Genomic DNA, 20,515 nt, shown 5'->3' on the forward strand with positions numbered 1-20,515 from the left:
TTAAAGATCTGGAATTGAAGAAATGAAAATGAAAGGAGCTGAAAGAGGTGAGCCACACTAAAGAGACTCATTTCCAATCCCCACATGATACAGAAGAACATTAGATTTTACAAAAGGTTCCTTTTTATTTGTTTGGGTTTACCTGAACAGTCAGACAAAAACCCTCTTTACAGATGATTATATAAAGAACAATAAATAGCTTTTGTTGATGAAAATAAATCAGTTATTAAATCGGTTACACCCTGTGGACAGTTGACAGTGGCATAGGAGGCACATTCGGACTGGTAACTGATTCGTTTTGAGGAAAAGTCGTTACTTCTGTCTGAACTTTTTTATTATTCACTGGATTCATTAACACAGGATTTTTGTTGGTGCATATCGTAACCCATTCCTTTTTCTCTACATAATAATCAACACACATTTACAAAGATTTACAGCACTGCATTGTGGGAGATGGGAGTGCCCATCGGGATATGCTGTTGCCAGGCAACAAGAGGAAGAGATAAAGCTAGTCGTTAGTTTCTAAAATGAGACTTGGGTGGAAAGCAGGGGGGGGATTGGGAGGGGGAGCAATGTACACGAGGTAAATCAAGGATTTCACTCAAGCTGACTGATGAAACTACTACATTTTACAATACAGCACCGAGTGTGACATTAGGCTGCAATCATTTATTGGTCCTTTTTGTACACGATTAAAAGGCATCAGGTGTGATGTTGCAAGACAAGACAGGGCATTTCAACTTTAAAACACTCTCCAACAAAATATTGCATATATAAAAAACCATTTAAAGTGACCTCGGTGTAAAAGAGAAGCACCCTTCACCACGCTCGCCTTTCAGCCGCTCTCAGTGTGGTGGGAGACGAGGAGATGCGATGTAAATCTGCTCCTCTCTCCCTGCTGGCACGGGGCCGGGATATTTTTGATGGGACTGACACTGACACCATCCAAAAACACTAGAGAATTCAAAAACGTTGTGGGTGGCTGTGAGCTGCTGTTGTCATGGTGATGTGGGGGATTAAGATCAGAGTATGTCCCACCAGTCAAAAACTTTAGGTTGTGAGTTTCAGGAGGGGCGCACCATACATCCAGTCACTATTATTGTCCCCCGTCCCTCGTTCTTGATGTTGTCCGGCTGAGAGGAGTGGTCTCTCTCCCTCTCCCTCTCCTCCTCCTCTCCCTCTCTCCCTCCCCTCCTCTCTCCCAGGTGTTGTGAGCTGCTGATGGAGAGACAGGTCTCTAGACATTGGGTCCTTTGATCGTTCCCGCCTCCTGTAGTCTCGGGGAGGTGTATGCTGATGCGGCCAGACACATGGCTGCCTCGCAGAAGCCCGGCAGACCCGTTGCACCGGCCTTACCGGGGCGACCGGCCTCTCCGGCTGATCCCTGAGGTCCTCTCTCTCCGGGCCTACCGTCCCGGGCTACACCGTCCACACCAGCAGGACCTGTGGTGGGAGACGGTTCCACATCAGTAAAAACCTTAAACAGATCTCCAGGGGTCAAGGTGATTAAAATTCACTGATCCTTTGAAACTCCACTCCAGACTTCAGTTCCGTGTGCTGTATGTACGCATATACTTAATGTGTGTGTATGTGCGCGCAGGGGAGTGTGAGTGTGTTTTCCACAGTTTGAATTAGTGTGTACTTTTGCAGTCCTATTACATTCTCATTCAAGAGCATCTGTTAAATGACTGGAGTTAATGATGCTTTTAAAATGCCTTTGAGCAGGCTCTCCTGAGGCAACCGCTATAATGTCAAGTCCTTCAGTTACTTATTGTAGCCCTCCTCTTCTTACCCGCTGGACAAAATTGCATATTAAGACTGTTGATGGTTTAAGTAAGTCCACAAATCTCACAGAATCCCATCCGAACTGTGGGAGGCCTTAGCTTACCTTGTATTCCTGGGGGTCCTGGTGGTCCTGGGTGTGGTTTACCAGGATCTCCTCTATCTCCCTTTGGCCCTCTCTTTCCTGGGGAGCAAAAAAAGTCACATGGTCAGGTGCCTTTAAAAACTTGTCCTCACAACTGCACATTCGTCATATGCCACACTGTCCATCTTTACCTTTAAGCCCGGTGTTTCCGATCTGTCCTGGTGCTCCGATGATGCCAGCGATGCCACGGGCACCAGTTAAGCCATGTGGTCCCTGGGGACCAGGTGATCCTGGAGGTCCAGGAGGCCCAGGAGGACCCATTACACCTGCACCACCGAGCACAGCCCTCTTGGCACTGACTGCCACTGCTGCTAGCCTCTCTATAATACAGGAGACAGAATAATCATGATTAAACTGCCTGATTGCATGATGGGAACCTGATAGCTCAGGAGATTGAAGTAGTTTTGGTGAATGAGCTAATTTAATCTCCCCTATAGACATCAAAGGTGAATATCCAGGTCTAGACGCTCACCCTGCAACATCTTCAACACCACTTCAATGATATGCTGGTCAGACGCATCACGTCCCTGGAGAGAGGAAGAGGAGACTTAGCATCACAAAGAGGCAACAGCAGATATAGTTCCAGGAATCACAGTCATAGGCTGACTTACTGATGAGCCCTGAATGCCAGGCATTCCTGGTACTCCCCGTTCTCCATTCAGGCCCCTAGGACCTGGCAGCCCTGGTGGTCCTTGGTCTCCAGGTTTTCCAGGGTCTCCAGTGGGTCCATTGTGTCCAGAGTCACCAGTGATTCCTTGCTGTAAGTAAAGGAGCATTAAAGCGGGGTGAATTTATGGAGAGTAAAGAAAGAGGCCAATGAGAACAGATCATCTGTGTGAGTAAAAAAGCAAGATCCAATCAAACATTGTTATGAACAGCCGTCACAGTTCGATCCTCACCTGTCCTTTGGGCCCAGGTTCACCAGACAAACCCTGTCAGGGCGAAGAAAGATAGACATTCATCACATCACTTATCATTTCTGCTTCAAAGATATTGGGCGATATTTCAAGAATGAATATTGTAAATTAATGTCTAAAAATGTCGCTTCAAAGAGGCAACATGCATCGTTGCCTCACTGTCGTGTAAATAGCTCATTTGCCATCTGGATTATTACGGGGATTTGTATGCAAATTCAAAAGCAGACTTCCCCTTCTTCTTAACTTCTCTATGGTTCAAACGTTTTCTGCTATATATCACTCTGCTCTGCCGCCTTTAGAACCAGATGTTTAAACCTCCTTATCTAAAGCCGCAAAGTTTTAGTGTTTTGTGCATTCAGAGACTTTGGTGGTTCTTTATAACACATTTTTTTTCAAACAGCTTGAGGTTGTGCTGCAATGATTTTTTACCTTTTCACCTTTCTCGCCAGCCAATCCCTCAACACCAGGGTCACCCTAAAAGCAACACAGAGGAAAAGATGAAGGGAGGGGCGGAGAGAGAGATGACTGGAGAAATATATTTGTCAGCATGGAGCTGCTATATGAAGTTTCACACAATCCAAGTTTGAAAGAGCAACATTTCCACTCACAAAATCTCCCTTTGACCCAACTTTTCCTTGGAAACCCTGTAAGGAAAGATGGTACAAGAACATCTAGATCAGATCTAGGTTATAATATCCAGAATGTTGATTCGAGGCAGTGACACCAGAGATCACAAAGTAAGAAAGTCTCTCAAACAAAGAGGATGGGGATGAGGATGCTGCGATTATCTGATTTATATTACTTATCTACATTACTTGCTGGATTTAGGAGACGTTTATTCATGGGTAAACACTGCCCCCAATGGACAAGTCTGTGTAACTGAATTGTTATAAAGTGTTTGAACACAGACAAGTAATGCACATGTCTCACGTAGACCACACACACACACAGACCTTGTCTCCCTTGGTTCCACTAAGGCCCTGGGCACCTGGGATGCCAATGGGCCCTCTCTCTCCTTTGCTTCCCTGTTAGGTGATAATAGGAATAGTATTAAAAAATCAGTCCAAATTCAGTGTAAAATAGTTTTAAAAAACAGCAATACAGAGACACAGTGTAACTTACTGGCTTGCCAACTATTCCCTGTGGCCCAACTTCTCCTCGCTGTCCTCTGTCGCCCTGCAGAAGTCAGGCATGGTGAGTAAATCTGGTTTCAAGGAGCCATTTGAGGTGTTTTTATGTAATAATTTTGGATATGTACCTTGGGTCCAGGAACTCCTTCCATACCAGCCTCACCAGGAAGACCAGGTTCACCCTATGAGGATGCAAAAGTACAATTATTCACCCTACTGCACAATATGCAGTAAAAAAAAACAAAAAAAAAACATGAAATGTTGTGTGTTTACCAGAGGTCCAGGGGCACCAGGTTGACCAACATGACCTCTTGGTCCAGGCTCGCCCTAACAAGGAGGGAGATAAGGGAGACGAGTTAAAAAAAAATATGAGAACAAGAAGTATAACGACATAACATAATACACGAGTTGGTTAAAAGCTTACTTTAGCTCCGGATGCACCTTTAGCCCCAGGACTGCCAGGCAATCCCTATGGAGAGAATTAAAATGAGAGGAAAGATACATTGTTACAAAGTTACATCTTACACATCCTGGCTGCCTGGAAGTAAAGATGAAATCCACATAGTTTCCAGGTGCACATTTCTTTATACTATCTAATAAAGCTGAAAACTCAACAGAAAACGTTCCATCTGTACCCTGTATTCTGACTATACAGTTTATTTCATATGTTTGAAATACAGAGCGTGAACCTAAAAATGCTGTTGGGTAATGGATGTGGATATTAGGATGTGGTTGCCAGTAGCAGGTAATAATAAAGCTGATGTCTTATGTAATAATAATAATGAAAATAGGGCGAGATGCAGTGTCTGCAATTGCCATATAAAACTGCGGCAGGTTTCCTTGCAGTAATTCTGTGGGGTGTGTGTGTGTGTGTGTGTGTGTGTGTTTGTGTGTATGTGTGGGTGAAATGGTATATCACAGTACAGCATAAAGCAGCCGAAGTTATAGTGAGGGAGTTTGCAGCAGTGTTAGTGTCACTGCAATGACCACACAGCAAAGTGTGCATCACATGCTCCATTACCCCTTAGTCAGAATGACGTGCACACTAAAACACACACACATACACACCAGTGTACCCACTGGTCTGATTGTGATAAATCACTCGCGGTGGGAGAGAAAATGCTATTTCAAGGTGGTTTAAATTCTAAAACAGCCTGGGTCACCAGGTCAATGTTAACCTGGATGAGTGCCCAGAGAACAAAACATACCAAAATTTACAGGCTTCTTCACGCTGGTTTCCTCTGTCTGTGTTCTGGCTTAGTTGAATTGAGGAGGAGAAACAGATTGACCCCCTACGTGGTCTGAGTGACAATAAGCATTTACAGAAAGGCTTATTTGCATGTGCCTTTAGTGTCATCGCTGAACAAATTCACCCCCCAAATATTACACTGAAGGATCACTCACCGCTGTTCCCTGAGGACCGGAGGGACCGGGCATCCCAGCCTGTCCGGGGGCGCCCTGCACAGAAAAGAAAGGAAGGAGAGTAAAATGCAATCTTTTACTGAGATTGAAGTTACTCATCATTATCACGGCTGGCAACCCTTACCTTGATTCCAGGAATACCAGGTGTGCCGTCTTTTCCATCAATACCCGGCAGACCCTGAAAGAGCAGGCAGATGACTCAGTAGACTTCATTTGGCACACTCTCTGAAAACGACTGTGTGTAGGGCACACACTAAAGTACAATCACTCACATTCTCTCCCTTTTTGCCAACCGCACCCTGTGGGCCTTGGATACCTCTGCTGCCCTGCAGAAGATGAGCAAATCAACATCAATGTTTTTCGCAAAGCACCTCAGAATTGCTGTCCTCATTCATATTCTGAGAACTGTTTCGCTGCTTTGTCTTGCACCATTACTTTAGTAGCAACAAACTTAAGGCAAATATACTTGGAGAGTCACCTACTTTGTCTCCCTTGTCTCCGGGGTCTCCAGGTGGTCCCTGAGGTCCCTCCTCACCCTGCAAACAACAAACAGAGACTTTAAGTACCTGTTTTTTTTTAATAGTAAAGTCTATTTGTGTGATGGTGTTTATGTGTGTGAGTGTGTGTTCTTACAGGAGGCCCAGGAATTCCTACAGGACCGCCGATGCCCTTGTAACCACTAGGCCCCTGCGGGAAAACAAAAAATGTGCCATCAATCACTTGAGATCAGGGAGGATGCTAAGTCACGGTAGCCTACTATTCATTGTGATAAAGGGGTAATTAGCACTTAACTCACTTCACTAATGGGAACTACACAGAGAGCCAGCCACTCTTGCTTTGGCACTAAGCCGGGGCGCTAACTTGGCTAACGTGGCTAATGTTAACAGTAAGACGGATGGCTACAGCGGATCATTAACTACAGATGGAGGCACTGTGGACCCAGACAACCCCAACTCATTAGAGGAGGGGAGAGATTTGTGTTAGCATCATTTCCATATGTCCCCATTGCCGGTAATGGATGATGTTTGTATAGTGGGGGCAGGTCTGGCTGCGCCTCCTTGGTGCTCATCTAAGAATGAGAACAGCCTTGTACCCAAAGAGAAAGAGGACAAAAAAGTTATAGGCTATGTGGATGTGACAAAAAAAAGGAAATGTGGTACTCACAGCCTCTCCTTTAGGACCCATCATTCCAGGATAACCCCTCAGGCCCATCGGACCCTTACAACGAAGCAAAGAACAGCAAGGTTAAGACAAACACTGACCTTAACCAAGGTCCAGTCAGAGCACATGAAAATTATGAGAACACTGGGTTCTATCAGTTCGAGATGAGACAATGTGAAAACAGGAGGACAGCATACCGGAGGTCCAGGGATGCCCTGTTCCCCAGAGATGCCCACTTCTCCTTTGATACCCTAGTGGAGGAGATAAAAAGAGGAGGCTGATTAATTATTCTCATTCTATACTGCTATCTGGAGCACAGTTTCCTGCTACTGATCAATGCACATTCAATATACTTTGGCAAACTTGTGGGAGGTCTTCACTTTTAACTTCAGAAATGTTGAACTGGAGAGAAAATCTATCTGGAACAAGTATATGATGGTTACTGGTTGCTTTTGATGTCTTTAATCACTGTATACCACGCTGGCCAAAAACTGTCAAAGGAAAACTGGTTCAATAAGTGGTTATGAGTGGAGCCTGTTTGAACAGCTTGAACTCTGTGTTACTATATGAATAGTTTTAGATTTTTTCTATTAATATTTTGGGAAATACACTGATGGTGATGACCTTGCCTTTCATAGATAAGTGAAGCAGCTTGGCTCAAAGTTAAAAATATCCTAACAAAAAAGCTGAACCTTTAAAATGAAAAGTTGTGGTTTATGGGAAGTTACTTTAACTCTCTGTCGGCCAGCACAGTGACCTTCTCTTCAGAAGGTCACTTGTCCAAACTTGTTTATGCTGTGAGGAAGCCAAACAACCGGCTGAGCCTAAGAGATCAGGGCAACTGATTTCTGTTTGCCAAAAAAAAACAGCTGAAGTATACTGTATCTATAAACCCTTCTGAATCTAGGAATGATGGTGTTCACTTATACTATATCATAATACTGTAAGATACATACTGCATAGTTTTAAAGATACAAGTGGGCATAACGTTCGTGCTGCTTCTAGTCTCTACACTACGATAAGGTTAGCTAAATTCAGCTAAGCTAGAATAAACAAAGATAACCTAAAATATACTGAACTAAGTTAAGATAAAATAAGATGAAACAATTATCTAAGCTAATTGCCCATTGGCTTGAGCTACAAAAATATATTTTGAGCTAGTCTCATCGGTCTACTAGCATCTGTGATCTCATTACTCATACCAGCTTTGTCTTCAGCTCAGGCCAGTAAAATTCACCAAAAACAAAACTCAAGTCATCAATCAGTTTGAGCTGGTTGCGTTTTATTTTTCTGCCCTCTGAAAATACATATGATACTAATCTCACTCATCTACTAAGTCTTTGCAGTTCTACTGCACCAGCACATCTCCACAGATGTTTTCTGTGTTTCAGTGCAAACAGCTGGTGGGGATGTGAACAGCTCATACCGAGTATCTTCAAGACCAATAAGGGGAGAGCTGCAGCACCTTGAGTCAGAACGGGTCGTCTATAATACTGACTTGCACGGGAGAAGTGGTAACTTGGTGCAGTGAGTGTTTTGTGCATGTAAGCGCTGCCAGAAGACTCCTTGTGTGGGAAGATCAGAGGCTAATTCCTGGGGCTTGGCTAGCCGCTCCCTCGGAGCCCACTGTGTGCTCATTAGCTCTGCTTAATACAGCGAGGTGAGAGGGCTGCGCGAACCCTGACTCTCTCATCCTCCCCTTTATGTACCTGGCTCTTCACCACCCCTTTCATCTGGCTCACTGCATGCTGCCTGCCGGGCCAGGGCCAGGCCTGACTAATCGCAGCCAGATTAGTGCCAGTCATGTGCCTCGGGGGGCTTCATTAGAGCTAATCCTCGCCTCTGCTGGTACTGAATGGTGGGTGAGTGTGCAACACTGTACAACATGAACACGTATAAGTGAATTTGTGTATCCTTTCTAACAGCGATTGTGTAGCTCACCGTTTTTCCTATGCTGCCGGCGTCTCCGAGAACACCAGCACGTCCTTTGTGTCCCTACAAGGCAACAATAAATCAGCATTGTGTCGTAACCATTCTCTATTTTAAGACAGAAATTGGTACTGAAAAAAAAAAGTTTTTCTTCAGAGCAACATGAAGCAAACTAACACACACACACACACACACACACACACACACACACACTGACTGCTCACCTTGACTCCCTGCATTCCTTGGGGGCCTTTTGGTCCTGCTGGACAGTTAAGAGGACACTGTTGTCGAGAGAGGGAAATAAAGGGATTATGAAAAGTGTGTCAAAACAGATTTGCAAGAAAGCAGATGTCATTAGATCTTACCTGGAAATCTGCACTGCCCTCTTCCCCACCGACAAACTTCCCAGGAGGACCCTAGGGAGACAGATAGATAGATGGGTGAAGAAAGTCACCTGGTCACAGACGGCTGACAGTTTCCCCGTACGGTCTTCGCTGAGCCAGCACTCTCTCGTTCTCTCTCTCTCCATCTATTGCTCCCTCCATCTTTCCTTCTCTCTGTTTATAGATTGAGTTAGAAAGTAAAGTATCTCTACAGGGGCTGATGTATTCCTGCTACAGTCAGATGAGACAGCTCCACTGATCTAATGGGGGTTTATTTACCCTATGACGGCACTAGAGCTAAACAAATACACTCCCCTGGGCTGGGAACATCACTCTCAATGAAGACACCCTCCTCCCCTTCTTGGAACCACACAGGAGAGTTCATACACCATTGGAAAATAGACTTGAAAGTGTACCACTCAGAACTGTTTGTGATATCTCACCCACTTAGTCTCTACTGGGACCTGTGAGCTCCGGCTGTGCTAGGTATTTTGGTTGTCATATAGTAGATTTAAAAAAAAAATACTGCTGGTTGTGCAGAAAAGATGAGACTCTAACACAGCATTAGCTGAACTCTAGTTTGTCCTTCTCACTGTGATCTCATTCTATTATATAAGTTAACTGCAATTAGATGTAACTATATAGCTGATTAAGTCCAAAGAGCTGCTGGTAGCTCATTTACCTCTCTCTCTTTTCACAGCTGATCTCTCCAGTCTTGATGAAAAGACTGTCATCAGTCGCAGATATGAAATGATTTACAGCTTTCTGACAGCCTTCTGACAGCTGAAGTTTGAGTTTATCCAAGTGGCACCGTTTTATTCACCATGTTTCCTTTGTTGCTATTATCACTAGACTGATTTGCTGGGCTGTATCAACTGATATTAGCATATTTGTACAATGTCTAACTGAGTTTACATCCTGGTCACAAATCTTCAAAACAAAACCAGCAGAAAAACACCAAGTCATCCTTTTCAAATGTTTGTTTATATTGCGTATTTTTGGTCATAAAAATGCACAATCATTAGGAGTTTTAGTATTGGTATTAGCCTCAAAAATCCACTGTCTTTGCTATTTTTGCTAAAGCTAACTACTCCGTTCGGCCTCTTCTACAACAAATTGATCAGCAGTTAAAAATATAATCTTGGGAGAAAACAATGGTGTAATTAGACCATTTAGAGATAAAAGAAAGTTTTAATGTTTCTGCAAGATGGAAAAAAACAGCATCAAGTACCTGCACAGTATCTATCCTTCAATCATATCATATGCTCTTATTGTTATGGATTGTATGAACGGAGAAAGCACCAGTTGTTTTGTTCATCCTCTCAACTGCAACTTCTCACTAAGCTGCAGTCCAACCTGAGAGAGATGACAGGTGAATGAGATGCTTTTTGGGTAACATGGTCTGTTTGGACACTTACTGGCTTGCCAGGAGGTCCAGGAAGTCCTGGAGCTCCAGGTGGTCCCATGATGCCCTACAAATGACAGAGAGGAAGAAAGAAGCTGTAAATACGACACTGAAAAGGTAAGGACTCTAGCACTGGTACATGTTTATGTTTGTGAGTCATAAAGGCAGTGCACCAAACTGCGGATGTTGTCTTACCTTTGGTCCATTTGGTCCAATTTCACCTGGAAGGCCAATAGGTCCTGGAGCGCCCTGGACAGGGAGACACAAAGAGTAATGTGGACATGTCCAAAAGGCCACAAAATGACTACACACCTCAAAGCACAGCCATTAAGTAATAAACTCTAGTTTAGCTACTTACAGACAGTCCTGGAAGGCCGGTTCCCTGTGTGCACAGAAAGGACAAAGGGTTAAATTACTGTATAACCAGCGGAACCAATCACTCAAAGTATCAATTAAGGTATGTGAAAGCCAATTAATAACGTCAACAGTATTTTAGTAACATGTGTGTACAATGTCAGAGTGCAGGATAAACAGTGCTCAAGAACAACAAAGACACAAAATGCAATCAGTTGTGTGTTTGCTCTGTCTTTTGGTTGGAATTAATTATGAAAAAAAAAGTAATTAAGTAAGTATAAGCCTTCTTGGTGGAAGAACAACCCACCGGGCAGGATCTCCTGTCTGAGCAGCGTGAGGCAGCTGCGTGTACAAGCAGAGCCCCCAGACAGCACGCCTGTTAATGCTAAACAAAGGATTTAACTAATAGTGTTGCATTCATGCATGACATTGGGTGACTATGGACTTAATGTTTAAATATCTAGATGATGTGTGTTAGACAGACACACAGCACCACCCGGTGGTGTAGGATTGTGTTACAGCTAATGTTGCACTGAACTGACTGGCCTTGTGCATTCAGTCAGCACGGCAGCATTCCATGATGATATGGGCTTAACATGGGGATCATTGGAAGCACTTCTCATCTTTATTAAGGACTTTGAATAGGGATAAGGCTAATGTCAGCTGTAGAGAGCTGTAGAGAGCATATGCCACATCTGGGTAGACTAAACTCAAAAGGGGGCACAGCTGGTCAGGCATTCAGGCATGAAGAAAAGGGGACTCTGGAGGTTGCCTTATGAGACCAGCTGGGTTATAATATGTTGTGAATCTGTTAAGAAATTGACTTGGCTTAAACAATGCTATATTCTGCCATCCAATAGTCATTTCACAATTATCATGCAGCTACGTATCTAAGGTAATACAATCAAATTTGTTATACCCAAGTATACATTTAAGTCATAAATCTGTCAGATAATACATTTACTTACAGGAGGGCCGGGCTCACCACTTGGTCCAGATTGACCCTGCAGACATCAGAAAACAAGTTAGACTCATGCACATATAACTGCTGACAGTATCCTAATGTTAGAAAATGTGAAACTTGACAAACGATCTTCACGAGCAGTTATCATACAAGCAACGTGATTCTTTGACTTTTATTTTAAAACTGAGCCTTGTGAAAAAAGGAAGCTCAGTTCCAGCCATAACACCAATTCCAAAGGTGATACATGCAAATGTTTAAGTTGTGGCTTTGCCGCAGGATAGCAGTATAATGCTGCGTTGTAATTATCCTTCCAGATGGAGGTTTAGACACTTGCCTTAGGGCCAGGGCTCCCAATAGGACCTCGGTCACCCTTAGCTCCAATCAAACCCTGGAGACAGACAGAGAGGAAAGAGGGCAGGTAGATAAACTAGACATGAATATGGAGGTTAAAAAACAAAACAATAGGGCCTTGGAAAGGAAATTGCCAGTTACCATTGTGCTTTCCTCAGGCCACATGTGACTTGAATTCACCTTGCAACAGGGCTAATCACACATTTGATCGAAGTTGACACTGTTCTTGTAAGTAATTAGGAAACAAGCCTGAGACTGAGATTCCAGGGCGGATTATAGGATAAATCTCTTAGGAATGTGTGTGTGTATGTGTGTGTGTTTCTTTTTAGCACGGGACAATTAGGCATTGGCATCCCCCTCTACTCACACTCAGTGCCTTCAGGAAAGCTGCACCACAATAATTATGATTATTATATAGAACTGAAAATCAATTACCACTCATCTGGGTGTTTATCTCCATCTTCTCAATACATGTGAATACTAGAGGTTGATAGTAATCAGTGAGGGACAACGGATCGACCTTATAGCCACCTTATTATCTAGTTTTCTATAGAGGACATTTTTCTAATTAATTTGTCCAAACATCTATTTAAAGCTCATTTCTATGACTGAACAGTGAAATACGATTTAATTACTAATTCACTGTTATCATGACAAACTAATAATTAGGAGTTCAAGGGTCATTGCTGCAGTACCATGAAATCAAATAAGATAATTTGATATGAAAGCAGTACACCAAATGTACCTCTTCTGGAATATGAAAATCTGCAATTGAAAAAGAAACTTTGAAGTGCCAAATTGGGAGGAGAGCAAAGCTATAAAATCAAGCAAAATCTGAACATTAGCTCAATAATATACATTTTTATGACATTTTTAAAGATGCTATTTGTATGCCTACCCTGGTGACTGCATAATGTACTAAAGGTACAATGTGGAGTTTTCATTAAAAAAACAATTTTGTGCATCCTTGAGGTTTAATAAACATTTTTCAACACAGAACAGCTCATTGCTATGGCTAGAAAAATCTAGTTTGTTAACCTTGAGTTGCAGTTGTGTTCATGAAAGTGATATTGCCAAGGCCGAGAAAGAACTGTGATGCTTTTAAGTCCCTAATTACACTGAGGAAAAATCATCAAAAACCATATTCCATCTTCACGATGGTGCTGATGAGGATCTAATGGCATAGTTGAAAGCTCGGGGAGAAACATAAGTATCTTAGTGTACCTCCAGGTGTGATTGTGCATTCAACCTCCTCTCCCAGTTTCAAACAACTGTGTGCAACCTTAGCATGTGGTTGTACAACAAGTGATACAAACAACACAGGGACCGGCTCATATAAACAGTGATCTACAGCATCACTAGTGGGAGAGAGCACTACAGGGTCTTACACCCTTAAAAGAGTATTACATTAATGTGACGTTAACATACATTTTTAAATCACTTCTCTCAGTGTCTCATAAATCTTATTTATTCAACACAGAGAATTGAAAAGTGTTGTGTCTGGTTGTGTACACTTCTTTTTTTCAAAAACTGTACACATATTTGGCCTTTTTTTCCCTCCTGTGTGTATTCTTTAAAAAAAGACAGTTCTGTCAAACTCACTTGCTTTTACACAGTAGCCTAAGTCCCATCGTACCTTTCCCATGGGAATATACAAGCAGAATAAAGAATAAAAGTTTCCTCAGTTTTCTTTCTCTCTCTCTTCATTACACTGTTTTCAGAGTGTCTCTTTTGGGAAGCATTTTTGTTTTTGATCGTTTCATATACATTTTCATATCCACTTTTTCATATCTGTCTCTCTCTTCTCTTGACTTTCTTTCTTCCCACATCAGTCTGTTTACTTACATCAATGCCGTTCTCTCCCGGTAGACCATCAGGACCTGGTTCTCCTGGCTCTCCCTTAGGTCCCTACATTAAAACAAACACAGTATTGTCTTTTACATAACCAAGGCCATAAATAAAACAAAAGTAAAAGTTTTTGACAAGTAAAATTAAATAAACAGCACAGTAGAAACTTACTGGTGGACCAGGGGGCCCAGGAGGTCCTTTATCTCCCTGCAGAGAGATGGAGATTCATGTCATTCTTGACTCTTGATGAAAAATTAACATTATTTATCTGTGATCTGTAAATTTACTATAAGAGGAAAAGGTACATATGATGTGGTAGGCCTTCAGTAAACACAAAAATAATGGCGCAGCTTTAAAAATACTTCAAAGTTTGTATCGTCAATCATTTAAAAAAAATGATAGGGTGTGTTTATCTTAACAGTCATAATGAGACAAGGTGACAACTTGTTAAAATGTTCTTCAGGAAGACACAAAGCTTCAGTGATGGTGTAAACAATGCATAGATAAGTTATTGCCCTAATGTGCCAACTGGGAAAAACTACAGTTTAGAAATTAGAGGGAAAATTACAACAACACTAACACTAATTGTACCAGCTCCATCTTGGTAGAAACTTGATCTTAAGCATTTCTGCAGGAGATGCCATTGACAAAAATAAAAAATGATAGACCTTTGTTCATGGCTGAAAAGTATAAGCTCATCAGAACATATCATAAGCTTATTTACATCTGTTTTTGAATCACTGATGAGGAATCAAAAGTTCCCTGCAGCCTGTCTTTTACAGGTCATGTGTTTCTTGCTCCACTGGCCCAGCAGCCTCCATTTCCCACATATTTAAACAACCTGTACGTAGTTAACCCCGAGAATATCTCAAATGTATCACGTTACTGTGACACAGAACTGAGGATTGAGCTGAGGGTCCCTTCTCAAAGACCCCTCTCTCTGCCGGGAACAGAGATCTTTTGTACCAGTGTGTTTTCATTTGCAGTGCCCCCTGCTGGTAAGACTCCAGTATCACAGAGAAGCACAGGGTTTGGTATTTCTCCAGCACAATGATGGTCTTTGTGACCAACCTGTTGGGCAAACTTGTGTGGATACTCACATCAATGCCGTCTGACCCAGGAGTGCCAGAAGGGCCTGGCAGGCCGGGCTGGCCCTGAGGTCCAGGTGGACCCCTCTGAAACACACAGAAAGAACATTTTCATTACCCAGTGGCTTTTTATAGTGACAGACAAAACTAGAATATTGTGTAGGAACATGAATATGATGGTGATAATGTACTAAATAATACCAAAAAATGATATATTCTTTATCTTTATGTTAATAAAGAAATGTAGAGTTGATATTTGACCATGGTTATTATCATTTTTTAAAATCTAATATTGGATGTTTAATGTACCAAATCAAAATACTGAAATATGCTCCAAAGTTAGTATTGATTCAGTGTAAGACAAACAGCTAATGCTGTTAAAGCATTCATTCACATTAGCTCGATTAGCTGGATAACTTTGGCAATAACAAATAATAAGAAAAATGTAAATAATGTACAATTTTATTTATTTATCTTTTCTTTTAAATTGTGATTTAAAGTAGACCTACATCATCTCAGCCCATCCAGGGCAGGTTGTTACTAAACAAGCAGAAACTATATAAATTGTACAAAGAGGAAATGTAGTGTTCACATTGAATTAAAGTGGTCAAGCAGAATGATAAAAACAAAAGCCTGAGGAGGAATGTGGGAGGAGGGGTCATGAGACTGGCACTGTTTACCCCATCCACCCCCCACCACCTCACACCCTTCTCTCCATCTCACTGTCTCCTCAGCCTGTGTGCTGTGTCATCTCAGTGGATGAGCCCGTCCATCAGCTGATAATCCAACTTTGAATTCTTCAAGTCTTCAAGAAAAACAAAATTTAAAAAGTAAAAATAATCCTTGAGCGTGAAAGCAGAGGTCCAGTAGATAGCATGTCGGTGTCTGTTTGAATAGGAGGTTTCACACCCAGTGGACAAAGAGTGTGTGTGTGTATGTGTGTGTGCACAGCAATTTCTATCTCTTGCACGGCTGCTTAGTTTTCCAGTGAAAAAGTGAAAAAATCTTTAATGTTTCCTCAATTTCTCCATGAATAAAAGTCTTCTTGAAAAACGAGTGTACCCAGGTAAAGACAAATCCTCGCCTTCAATAAGAGCTCCTCAGTTAAGAAGAGATAAGACTCCATACACGATAAGGATGATAATCCACAGTATAGATAGTCCGGTTTCATTTTGTCTTCACAGCAGTGAACATATTTCAGACTCATCTTTTGTGTTTTTTTTACATGCATGCTATAAAGCCAGCACTTCAGCACCTTAACCAGCAACTAGACAGCACACAACCCAACACAGCAGCTCCAGAGGCTGCTGGCCCTTTCCAGGGGCCCTTATCCTCACTGAACCCCAAAATAAAGAGGCAAAGCCATTAGCAGAGTCGAGCTCAACTTCCCCCGTCCACTCACCACTTGGGCCAGAGCCAGGCACAAGGTCTGCAGTATAACCCAGGTCTTCAGCAAGGCAGAGAGAGCAGCCATGGTCCCTCGCCCCTGTCTGTCTCTCCTTGGTTCACCAAATCCTCTCTTCTCGCTCCTCTTTCCGCTCCTTTACTCCTCTCCAGGCCGGCACAGTGCGGAACTGGTGGAGCAAAGCTGGACGAGAGGAAAGAGGGGGGGGAGGGAGGAAGAGGTGGTGGGGCTATGTGCACAGCCCCGAAAAAACCCACTCAGGAGAGAGGAGAGGGCTGAGAGTGGAGAGGGATGGATGGAGGGATGGGGGGTGGGAAGAGAGAGAGAGAGAGAGAGAGAGAGAGAGAGAGAGAGAGAGAGAGAGAGGGAGGTGAAATCCTGTCCCACTGCGGGCCCCTGGAAGCAGGAGAAATATTCTCTATAAACCCATAGTGTGGAAAGCACACACACAAACACATACACATACCTATATATAGATACACACAAACACACACACCTGAGATCTGAGGCAGCCGTAGACTTTTTGAATATGCAAGAAAAAGGGCAGGTTCAAACTGTGATTGGAAGCTTTATGAATAATTAACATGTTTAAACAAGGTCCTGCAGCCAATCAGAGAAGAGCAGTGACCGAGCCCCCACCCTCGAGGCTGTGGGAGTGGACCAATGAATGAAACCTGAGAGATTACACCGACCATGTAGAGCACCTGTCTCTGAACATGTTCCCGTCTCTTCTTCTGTCTCACTTTTCAAACATGACTCAGACCTGTTGGGTTTTCTTCTCACCCTCAGGCCATCATTTGCATGCAGGTGTAAACAGCTCTGAGCATTTTCATGAGCGTTCTCCTGCACTGATGAGAGAGCTGGAAACCTTCTCAGCAGCAGCAGCAGCAGGGAGGGAATCAAAGGGTTTCAGTCAGGGAGGGGGGAGGAGACAGTTCTCAGTTTGTCAACAAAACCTGTGAACAGCATCGCCTTTGTTACCTGCAGACATAAAGGGACAAATGAGTGAGAGACACTCACCTGATCACATACATAAACCGAGTCATTTACTGACATCTAGTGGCTGTTTTACACAACACAGGTTAGTTCCCACAGTAATAAAACAGTGACATGTTGAGCCTGAATAAACAAAACTCATGGAAATGTGAAAAATGACCTTATACTGACCCCTATTGCACAGAAACGTCATTACACCGCAGAGAGCAGCTGCATCTGTCCACTAGATGGCAGCAAATACACATTATGAGATTTCCCTACGTGGAGGTGAGTGGTTGCAGCGAAGGCCTCCGCTGCTACAACTGGGGGGATTTCACATTAGTTCTCCTCAGGGATGATAAAGACAGTGCTGAGGGTGTCGAGAGGAGATGCGTTTATTACTAAATTGAGATTTATTGCACACAACAGGGAACAACAGACCCCTATAAACAACAAATTAGGAAAGCAGCTCAGTACTGTATTTGTTTTTGCACATTTTCTCTTACTGCATTTATCACACTCTAATACTACTATTGCCTTTTCCCCCAAAAGGCTTAACTACTGCCCCTTATTAATCATGTTTTACACAAAAGAAAGGTGATAGTCAATAGCTTTGAATTATACTGTGGCGTGTTTATTTTGTCCACTAATCATACGGTCCCTATTGAACACCCATGCAATCAGGTTCATACTGTATTCATACAGTGCACTGAAGCTGAATTTTGCAGGGACCACGTACGGGCATTGTTAATGGTCTTCTAATTCATTATGCTCTAGTGAACTGTGAAGTGTTTGCCTCAGTGCCACTTCTTCCAACAAGTCTGTTTGAAAAGTGACAATGTCAGCAAAGTTCTGCAAATCCAAATGACTAAATAGTAGTTTCTTGTAATCCGCATGAGTCACTTCCCTTAAGCAGTTCAAAATTGCAACATCAAGGAAGAGCTTAGATTGTATTAACCCGTTGATGCAGCATGAACTTGATCAAAGAAATATAGAGTGATAAAAGAAAAAAAGATGATTCATAGACTTTTAAGACGTTAAGTTGTAAAATATGCAAGTTTATAAAAATGATCTCATATGTAATCTTTGCTAACATTATATTTGGTATGTACTGTGAATATATGATGTTTACATCTGCAGTCATGTAGTGTTTTGTTTGGCTTGTTGAATGTTTGGGGGGGGGACATTTGACAGCTATAATTGAAATAACAATCTAAAAAAAAAAGGAAACCAAGGAACAGAAGAAATTCAAATTGCACCCGTTCAAGAAATAATTTGACATTTTGTTTAAAAGCTTCATCATTTCTTGTCAAGAGCGACATAAGCATAGCATACTTTTTCTCTTCTGTGTACTGAATATGAAACTACAGCCTATAGCTGATTAGTTTAGATTAGCATAGAGACTGGACATAGAGGGAAACAGGTAGACTGGCTCTGTCTGAGGAAAGATAATGTTTTAATTAGTGATCCTTAGTGGTGCCGGTAAGCTGATTTTCGACCTTCCACACTGAGCCAAGCAAGCCTTTTCCCCCTGCATCCAGTCTTTATGCTAAGCTAAGCTGAATATATGCTTCATGGCTTTGGCTTGACAAACAGACAAATAGGAGAGTGGTATTGATCGTGTTATGAAGGCCCAACTCTTGGCAAAAGAAGCAAATGGGCACATTTTGCAAAAATGTAAAACAGAGGCTGCTACAATTAAAATAGGTCACCTTCAATGAACCTAAACAATCAGAAAGTCTTTTAGGCAACTGCCACACTTTACTAACAAGTGCTGTTTATCTGAAAGTCTGCCAAAGTGTGCCAATTCTACCCTCTTTGATTTTGCATTTACACATCAAAATTTCAGACATAAATCTATTTTAAGAGACAGAGAAAGAGAGCACTACCATATTAAATCTCTGAAAAACTGACAGATCAAATGCGTGGAAACATTTATATATCCAAAAACCTGCTGTGCCGATCTTCTCACGGGTGAAAACTGAAAGGAATCATCCTCCAGTTGTTGTCTTTCTCATTACGAACCGTTCCCCAGCCTCCTCAAACTTCGAAAAACAGGCAAAGAAAATATTGGCCTCTCTCCATTCTCCCAGCCCTCCCTCCCTGCTCATGTTTAATTTCTCAGCGGAATATGTCTTAGCCGTTATTTTCCTAAAGACAAGCAATCGCGTCCTGTTTTACGAGTGGATGGCACATTTCTCGCAGCTTACCGAGACAGGCATGAGGCAGCGTGCCACCCAAAGTGATCATCACACATCCTCACATCAAATACTACAAATACCCACCCACTTACTCTCTGGCCTCCACATACAGTAAATGCACAAAACAGAGTGAGGCAACAAGCACACACACATTCACACACATGCATATGCACGCTCATGCATAGAATTAAGTAATTGTGATGTTATGAGCGACCAGGGAGTTTATGGTTCTGCACTGGTATTCAAGCGCTCTGCTTTCCCTGAGAAAACTCTCTTTCACACACACACACACAGACAGACAGACAGGCTGTGTCCGTTCCCTTTCTTTCGCTTGGAAGTCATCATTAACATCTAACTCAAAGGCAGGAAGCCACACACACACACACACACACACAAACACACACACACCCACCATGATGATGATGACAGACAGGGTAAATATTATTCTTGAGTGCAGGTGTGAGGAGTAGCGGTGAAGTGATAACAGAGGAGGTCATTAACAACCCAGCAGGGTTTGAAGCTGCCCCTGAAGCCTGTAGCGTGTCAGGCCCTCTTCCATTGAAAAGACAGAGTTTACAGTGAGAGTAAAGGGAGGCGAGGTACACACTGACAGGCTGATGATATACAGGCAGAGGATATTAGACTGTCTGCTATCAAACATATTCATTAGGGTGCTTCGTGGTTATTCTCTCGGCGTGAAAATCTCTCCAGCCGTTTGGAGGTTGAAGCGTCTTTGACATGTTAAATTATTGGGGAATTCAGCGGATGGAGACGTTCTGTGGTGCTTGGTTGTCGATCATAACCTAAACGTTCACATATGATCATGATTTCAGACATTCCCCCCCTCCCTGGTGACTTTGATCCCAAAAGATCCGAGTGGAAAATCCTCATCCTTCTGTACATTTTCCGCTGTGAAACCACCTTTCTTTTTCTTCTTTTTTGCGATCAAATGTTTTTATTTATATTTTCTTTTTCTTTTGTAGTAGTGGCATCAACAGTTAGGTCAAATAAGCATTACGACATACACTTACACACACCCCCCAACCCACTCTTCG

The 20,515-nt window shown here is 42.5% G+C and overlaps 1 protein-coding gene across 1 annotated transcript; it reads right to left on the reverse strand.

The window, feature by feature from the left end:
- Positions 1–316: 316 nt before the first annotated feature.
- Positions 317–16,553, reverse strand: col9a2 (procollagen, type IX, alpha 2). Its single transcript, XM_085792236.1, has 32 exons — positions 16,282–16,553; positions 14,892–14,966; positions 13,963–13,998; positions 13,789–13,851; positions 11,927–11,980; positions 11,597–11,632; positions 10,633–10,656; positions 10,470–10,523; positions 10,288–10,341; positions 8,852–8,902; positions 8,711–8,767; positions 8,499–8,552; positions 6,755–6,808; positions 6,561–6,614; positions 6,030–6,083; positions 5,879–5,932; positions 5,669–5,722; positions 5,521–5,574; positions 5,379–5,432; positions 4,399–4,443; positions 4,248–4,301; positions 4,103–4,156; positions 3,967–4,020; positions 3,798–3,869; positions 3,453–3,488; positions 3,274–3,318; positions 2,827–2,859; positions 2,539–2,685; positions 2,400–2,454; positions 2,059–2,247; positions 1,889–1,966; positions 317–1,443 (listed from the first exon to the last, which is right to left on the reverse strand). The coding sequence occupies exons 1-32, from the start codon at positions 16,351–16,353 to the stop codon at positions 1,238–1,240; spliced, it is 2,076 nt and encodes a 691-aa protein (XP_085648362.1). The 5' UTR covers positions 16,354–16,553; the 3' UTR covers positions 317–1,237.
- Positions 16,554–20,515: the final 3,962 nt, after the last annotated feature.

This window comes from Trachurus japonicus, chromosome 11, assembly GCF_045865225.1.
Source record: "Trachurus japonicus isolate A0001 chromosome 11, Traja_1.0".
Classification (NCBI taxonomy): Eukaryota; Metazoa; Chordata; class Actinopteri; order Carangiformes; family Carangidae; genus Trachurus; species Trachurus japonicus.